This window comes from Neopelma chrysocephalum, unplaced genomic scaffold (genome assembly GCF_003984885.1).
Source record: "Neopelma chrysocephalum unplaced genomic scaffold, ASM398488v2 Primary Assembly neopelma1_104969, whole genome shotgun sequence".
NCBI classification, from domain to species: Eukaryota; Metazoa; Chordata; class Aves; order Passeriformes; family Pipridae; genus Neopelma; species Neopelma chrysocephalum.
In genome coordinates, this window is record NW_020927298.1 from 21429 (window position 1) to 29834 (window position 8406).

At 45.8% G+C, this 8406-nt stretch overlaps 1 protein-coding gene across 1 annotated transcript; it reads right to left on the reverse strand.

The window, feature by feature from the left end:
• Window positions 1–1407: 1407 nt before the first annotated feature.
• LOC113962101 (EF-hand domain-containing protein 1-like) lies at window positions 1408–8361 on the reverse strand (the record flags this gene model as incomplete). Its single annotated transcript, XM_027672911.1, has 7 exons — window positions 1408–1920; window positions 3917–4121; window positions 4880–5027; window positions 5370–5583; window positions 6766–6906; window positions 7613–7833; window positions 8133–8361. Coding segments are annotated over 7 exons (1284 nt in total), but the record flags the coding sequence as incomplete, so codon positions are not given.
• Between the last annotated feature and the right edge of the window lie 45 nt (window positions 8362–8406).

The window sequence follows — 8406 nt, forward strand, 5'->3', positions numbered from 1 at the left end:
GCATAGATTCTTCCACTGCTGCTGTCCAGTGATGCTTTATCACTCCTAAGCTGTACATGTGGCAAAGCAGCTGTGACGGGTTGTACTGGTCTTTTCTCCTGTCATACCAGGCTAATCTGTTCCCTTTGCAGCATCTTGTGTCCTCCTCTTCATGGAATCATGGAATGGTTTGGTTGGAAAGGACCTTAAAGCTCATCTGCCATGGGCAGGGACACCTCCCACTATCCCAGGTTGCTCCAATCCCCATCCAGCCTGGCCTTGGACACTTCCAGGGATGGGGCAGCCACAGCTGCTCTGGGCAATCTGTGCCAGGGCCTCACCACCCTCACAGGGAAGAATAATATCCAATCCTAATATCCAATCTAAATCTACCCTCTCAGCTTAAAGCCATTCCCCCTTGTCCTGTCAATCCATGCCCTTCCAGCTGGGCTTCATCTTCCCACATTTCCCATGTCCACAACACAAGCAGCTGCTCCGGAGGTTGTTACTTGTGGCTGCCTTCATCACAGGGAGTGGAGGAGAAGGGTATTTGGAGGAGATGATTTATCTGATGTGGTTTAGGCACATATTTTTTGCTGAGTTAAATTGTATACTTTGTGCAGCTGGCCCGGGGATACGACATGACTTGGCTCGGGATTAGGTTATGGTTTCGTAGCATGTGCAGAAAATAGTTTCAGACTTTCTTTTCTACAGCTCCAGTAATTTCATATGTAATTTCCTGGTCTCTTGAAGTGTGAGGTGGACCAGAGATACCTGGAGTGATCCTCAGTCAGAGTGATCAGCAGCACAAAACGGGCCCAGAAGGGAAGAGGAGTGACCTTTCTGAAGAAGGGGAGCAGGAGGGAGCTGTCATGTGGAGACTCAGCTCTCGGAGGGGAAGTGGGAATCCACAGCACAAAAGCTGGTTTAAAGAAGCATTTTGTTCCAAAGAGCTTTGTTCTCCTCTGTGTGCATGACAGCTGCCTTTTTTTTTTATTTGTGCTCCATGGCAATACCTGGCAGGTGACATTTGGGGTGATAACATCCCTGCCACATTTACCTTCATGGAGAGATGAGTAATGTGACTCTAAGTGGAGCACAAGTGTCATAAACTCTATTGCTATGCCAACTGCCAGTATTCCCTTTTCCTTGGAGCCCTGCCTGGTGAGATGACAGGCTGCATAAGATGGATTTAGATGGTATCTCAGTCCTAAAACCATTCTCCCAACCTTTTGTTAAAAACATGCAGAGCTGCTGTGAGCAGATTTGTGTCCAGACCCCTGCTATCTCCAGATAGCTAAACTCACTACCCCATTTTGAGTAAATCCAAAATGTCACTTTGTGGAGTTTTCCCCCCCTCCCTTATTTTAATCCTTAACTATTCCAGCCATTGAGGTAATTCTACTTAAAACAGATTTACCAACACTGTTATAGCAACTGCATTTTTATTGCAATTTTAAACCAATGTAAACTGGCAGTCTTCACTATTTGAGGGTGAAAGGCCCTTTTGACTCCGAGAGAAAACTAGAGTGGTTTTCACTCCAGGCTTCGGAGAGCTTTAGCTCTCTAAAATACTTTACTAAAAAGTTGAGAGATAACAGAGAACCCAACTTTGGTTCTCAGAAATTTTCTTCTATGAGTTTCGTTTCAACATCCAGCAGTTGTGAAGTTGAGTTTGGTGGTGGCCAAAAGGGCAGGGAGAGGTTAGGGAAGAAAAAAGTTAACAAAATAAGGGTGGAATTAACTGGTTCTATGGAAAGGGGGACAGTGAAGCAAAGGTGAAGACTGGAACATCGTTTTTGAAGCACAAGGTCTTCAAGTCACCTGAGTATTTAACTGCTCATCTTGTGCTTCAGGTTCTGGGAAAAGATTACTAGGGAAGGCTCGAAGGAAGTCACGGTAGTTTACATAGTCTTCTCCAAGGGAACAATAGTCAATGAGCTGTGGGGACAAAAAACAACAAACACCATAAAGAGTTGGAAGAAGCTGCAAAATCAAGGGGGTTTTTTAGGGGAAAGTGCCCAGAGGTACTGCTTTTGTGTCAGAGCAGGAGATCTTATTCCCCTGTTGGAAGAGCCTTGGTAGTCCGGATTCACAGGTAAACTTAGAATCATAGAATCATTAATGTTAGAAAAGACCTGCAAGATCAAGTCCAACCTTTAGATCATCAAATCCAACCATCTAAGAGTTGATGGTCTAAAGGTTGGACTTATTGATCTAAAGGTCCAAGTCCAACCTTGAATGCCTATAGATGACACTAATCTGTGCAAGAAGAGCTGAAGTGCTTGAGTCTAATCTTGATTTCCTTCTGGGCATCATCACAGTGGCAACAGACCCACAAAAATACAAAGCATGGCCACAGACTTGACACAGGCCACAGGAAATCTTCCAGAAAGCCCTGCCAAAAGTGGGATGGGGGCTGTGTATCTAACTGTCCCTGTTCCCTGGTGTCACTTTGGTGAGTGCACATGGCATGAAGGGGAGACACAGATAATTGAGCTCGGAGACAGCCCGACTAATGAGCCAGTTCTGGTGTCCGTGCCTGACCCTGCATTGTGTTACAGAGCTATAGCCTTTGAGTGCTTAAGGGGAAGAAAGAGGGCTTTTGTTTCTTTAATTGCATAACTAATCTCCTTCTGACACCCAGGCAGATGGAAAAGGTCTAATATCACAGTTCCTTGAAAGGATTCTTCTTCCTCTTGTCGCCCAGAGACAGATTCACCGGGGTTTGCTCTGGTGTGACTGACAGCTGTGCTCCCCTCCAACCCACGCAGCAGTTCACTCTCTGCCCTATGTTTAATTTATAGCCCTGCCACGCTCCCAAGGGCTCTGGGAACACTGGTATTAAGATTTCAAGAGAGAAGAGGGATGTTTTTAGTGTGTAAGCCCTAGACTGGGGTTTCAAACATAGAGGTTTAGTCTAAGTTGTCACAGGTTCTCCAGCTAGTTTTGGTCATGTCACTTCCTCTCCCATTCTCAGATGGAGCAGGAAGGACCCACCACACTGTAAATTCCTCAGGGTGAAGGGAGGTCTGATGAACTCTAGCCCTGGGTGCTGGCCAGGGCCTTTATTCATCCACATTCAGAGACACAAATCCCCTGCCTGTGCACCTTTCTAGCCATGGCTGGGATGCTCACACTTGGCTGGTTTAGAAAATTTGTTATTTTAGCAAGGGAACTACTCCCTCTGGTTTCTAGATTTCTCTAAACGCTGAGTCTGCCTTTATTGGCCACTAATCTACTGCCTGTTATATGATGCTAAGGAAGCACCCTTGCCAGTCATATTCCTGAAAGGATCCTTCATCCCTGCTGCATGAATTCTTCTCTCAGTTTCCCTCACATTTTCTGCTGTGGAGACTGTGATCTCCACGTGCTGTTGCTCATAGTCCCCAGCTATGTTAACCAAGTGGTTATGATTCTAATTTCTTTTTTTCTTATTATTTAATTTTTTGTGATAATACTTAGTTCTTAAACCTTCAATTCAGTTGCTGCAAAATCCAGAATACCTCTAAGCTTTCCTAAGGCTCATTCCTTAAGCACCTCAGTGTCATCTCTACTCAATCCCAATTGTGCTGGACAGACATTCCATAGGTCTGCAGTAGCCTATCCCCGATCCCTATCACAATGTAACACCTCTTCTGCTCATCCAAGACCTGAGCCAGCAGGAATGTTCAGGCTTCACATGACTGTGCAACCAAACATGGGGGGCAACTTGGGTAACATTTCTTCCCCTTCCTTTGAGGACAGCAATTATTATCTCCTCTAAGACACAGGCTCAGTCCATCAGCTCAAAAGCCTTTCTAAATGGGGACTCTATTGCCCTTTTCTTGAAGCTGTTCCTCTTTGTAGGGTAAAGCAGCTGGTTAGGGTTGGTTTTTCTAAGAGGTCATTTGGAAGAACTATAGGAGGGAAAGGCAGAACACCCCTTCCTTCTGACCTTTTTAAGAAGAATGGTGCTGGTTGGCACTTCCAACCTATCACAAAGGTCCAAAAATATTCCTTTGTCCACGATTCCAGAGCCTTCCTTGTCACACTGATGAAAAGCCTCATGAAACCTCCTGGTGTTCAAGTAGCTGTGACGGAGCTTCAGCTCTTTCTGAACCTCCTCAATTAAGTCATCCAGGGCCTGCTTGGGGATGTCACTGCAGAAGAAAAGAATAATAGAATTTCATGTAAAAGCTGATTCTGGCAGCCTTACTGTGACACTTGTGTGAAAAAGGAGCATTTCCCTCTGTCCTCCACAGTCCTGGGGACTGTGGACAACTCAAGTTTCAAGCAGAGCCCCTGAACTACCATGATATTGCCTCCAAACAGGTGGAGGGAACATGGTTGTTACTGGGTCACACAAACTGGGTCCAGACAGCTAAAAAAGAGGTTGTGGTCTAAGCTCTGATGGGCTGATAAGCAAAGAAGGAACAAATGTCAAAAAAAAAGATTCCACCAACCACCCACTAAGCCTGCAATGATCAAGTAGCTCAAATTGGCAGCATCTGTTACAGTGAACTGATGCCTTTTGGGAAAAGGTGTCCCCCCCATCCCTGGAAGTGTTCAAAATCAGGCTGTATGGAGCTCTGAGCAGTGAAAGGTGTCCCTGTCCACAGCACAGGGGTTGGAACTAGATGAGCTTTAAGGTCCCCTCTAACCCAAACCATTCTGTGATTCCATGATCTGGCTGAAAGTGTCTCTGCTCATGAGCCAGAGCTGTCCCACAAGGGTTTTGGGTCAGCACCAGCCACAACATTTGATTGTACACACTTCGCTCCCTCTGTATGTGTCCAAACACAGGCTCTTGTAGCTGAATAACCAGCAGAGCAGCCAGCCCATGGAGGCTGCTGAAAATGCCCTTAGGTGTCAACCCTGAGTGTTGTTTAGCCCCACAACACCATCCTTTGTAGCCTACTTGTTGACAGTGTCCTTTACTGCCTTCCGTGGGCGAAAATGATCCCTCAGGGACTGCAATGTTGTTGCAGGGAAACTCTCTGCGTTTCTTTCCAAGTAATTAAGCACATATTCGTCAGCATCGGTGATAACAAACCTGTGGCCGAACACTGGGGAAGAGGCATTAAAGAAAGAAGTGTTACTTGTGTTTCAGCATGGGCAAGTCCCTTCGTCCAGGAGAGAGCATGATTCCTCTCCTGTGGCTGGGCTCAGCTTTGAGCCAGCTCTGCTATTTGTTTCACTTCTTGAAGTAAGAATAGTTTCATTGATTCAAAGGTTCAGACATTGACAGTAACAGAATTATATCAGTGTACACCAGCTGCTGATCTGGAAGCTCAAATGTGATGAGACCCAGAAGCAACAAATCCTTCAAGTGAAGGAAGGGATATGCACTGTCCATGCAATAAATGTCATATCAGAGCAGAGTATTATCAATCCAGGCTGGATTTTACCTTCAATTGTAGAGCCAATGGTGAAGTCAGAGGGCTGAAAGTATATGGGATCCTCTGGAGTAGACCCTGGCTTGGCAACTCTGGTCCTTTTTAAGTATTTGCCTCCAGGGATGCCAGAGTTTCGGATTGGGGGTTCATAGATGCTGATGGTGTCATCAGAGAGGAAATAAGAGAGGATGAAACGACGATTTCTGTCCTCAGGGACTGGTGATTCCTAAAGCAAAGGTAGTGGGTTTGGAAAAGAACATTTCAACCAGGTTTTCCTTTCCTGGGGTGCTCAGGAGTACCTGGTAACCCACTCATAAGCACCCAGAGCTCACAGCTTTTTTTATTGCTGACTAAACAAAGCTCCTGGTGTGCTGACATAGTGTAACAAAGCCCTAGACAGCACTCACTATCTGAATTTCAAAGGTTATGTGCTCTACTCAGGGTAACAGAAGCAGAATCTGGGCTGCAGTGATTCCACTCCAAGTATATTCAGTGTTTCCACTGACTGAATAATCCAAGAGAAAGGAATATCCTATATGGAATGATTCATCCCAGAGAGGCTGTAAAATTCAGTATTAAAGTTACGTTTTTTTCATTTTACTGAGTGCCTGAGAGAGGTTGGTGCTGCTTCAGCTCTTAGTCACAGGAAGTCACTGCCCTGACACACCAGTGAGTTTACTTGCCTCCTTTAAAATTAAGTGGATCTGAACTTGTCAGCTGTGACCTTTAGGGAGCTCCTGCACAATAGGGAAAAGAAACCAGCCCTTACTCACCCAGAGTGTTTGGAGAGGGCAGGCACCAGGCAGCACAGGAAATGCCATTGCTACTGCTGGACGTGCCAGAGGCTCCTTGCATAAACCAACTGGAAAGCTGGCACAAAGGCCAGGGCCTGGATGCTCTTGGAAAACACCAGACTCTCCAGCTTCTACACTGGCACTTGGCTGCTCTGCTAGGACAGCTCCTTGCTGGCTGCTGCATCCAGGACTAGCCTGGAGAAGGGCAGGTGCTGGAGCCAGCAGCAGAGACATCAAGCTCTGGCTCGTGGCAGCAGTTTCAGGCAGGCAGGGGCACAGTGCCCAGTGCAAGGCTGTTCCAGTCAGGGCCATCTGTCACGTGCCGCTGGCAGTGGGAGTTTTTCCATAAATGGCTGTGGATTTGTGGCATGTCTGGTTGGTGCTTTCTGGTCTTGTGGGGTTTTTTCCTACCTTCTCGTGCTGCTCATTGTCACAGTGAGCACACAGTAACCCCCTGGCATCCCCCGAGGAACACTCGTGTTGGCTTGGGGAACTCTCTTCTCCCACTGGCACAGAGAAGAATTTGCCAACAGCCTTGTCTGAGCAGGCTGCTCCTCCCACCCTCCTGACTCTACTACACAAGCTGGCACTATTCCACCAAGGAAAGCACTTACCAGGGCCGCCTGGTACCGCAGGACCTTGAGATCATTCTCCAGCATCTTAATAACATCTTTCTGTGGACGCTTTGGAATCAGGCGGAGGCAGTTCTGGAGAGAGTCTTCAGGCATGCCAAAACCATTATGGGGAGGAATTACCTGCATCCAGAGGAGATATCAACCATAAACAGCTGAAACTGAGAACAAGACAAAGTTTGCAAGACAGCTTATCAAAACCGGTCTGAATTGGAAGGAAATCTTCTGTCACCAGGCAGCAAGAGCTGTGACAATCTGCCCAGTAGAGATGCTACTGGCCTGGTCATGTGTTGGATTTAATGAAAATATAAGAGGATCAAAAAAATCAGAAAGCAAGATAATTTCTCTGAATAAAGAGACTATGGCTGTATTAGAGAATCATAGAATGATGGAATGATTTGGGTTGGAAGGGACCTTAAAATCATCTAGTTCCAACTAAACCTTCCCATGCACAGGAACTCAACAGCTCATTTGGTTACACTGGTAACCTAATCCCCGCCATGTTTTTGGTCTAGGCCAACTGACACTCCAAACCATTCCTAGGCTCAATTTGGGAGGTAACAAGTGCTGTGATCATCACCAGTAGGCAGTTTGGACTTGGCAAAACTGTTTTGGAGAGTGAGGAGAATTTAGTAGTATGGCTGCAGCCAGACTTTCATTTTTATATTGATATGACCATTCTTGCCTTGTCTTCTTCAAATTACTCACTTTTTTCTTTAAGTTGAACTTGTTTTCTATAGGTTCTTACTAAACTGAACCTCTACTTTATTATAAGAGCTTATACCAACTACTTCTTTCCTCCCTTCCTTTCAGAAATTGTTTGCAGTACCTGTGGAACTTTTTCGAGTGGTTTCTCACTGATTGGCAGTGGCTGGAAGTCTGTGATGCCAAATTTTTCCCGATAGAAGTTTTGTGTGAACTTGTCACAATCATAGATTAAGAAGGTGCGTCCAAGGAGGGTGATGGTTTTGCCAATAGCAAAATCCATGGGTGAGTACCACTCAAGTACCTCCTCATTAGTGATCTCCAGCACACAGCTTGGGAAGCCCACTAAGGACAAGGGAGTAAAAGGAAAAGTAAATTAATCAGGTAGATGTTAACATTTTAAAGTGAAAATGGATATAAAAGCAAATAGCTCCAGGGAGCTGTTGGCACTGCTGTCATGCCACTGTTTCCCAAAAGATAAAGAATTTAGTGATCACTTAAAGAACTTTGACCATAAAACAGTGACACTTGGAATGTTCTCAGCCAAGTTTCTCCAGAGGCAGTGTACCTCTGGCATAGCCACCATGGATGTGTCCACCCACCAAGGCACTTTAGCCCAGACAGATGTGCCCATCTAAACTTACTTTTCTTTTCCGCGAGGGTTTTGGGCAAGCGCTGGCGTTTCATCAGGACTGGGAATGGGTCTCTCCCATCATTTCTACTGTACACTTCCCGAACTTCCACTGTGTCATCTGCCAAGAAGTAATGGATGATGCAACGATGCTGGTCACCAAAGGGGTGGTTTGTGTCATCCCATATGGCGTAGAAGCGAAGGACCTGGGGTGGAGAAAAGAGAAGCAGACAATCATGAATCTGAATCTTCTTTTGATGCCAAGAAAACAAACTGCTCACACTGAG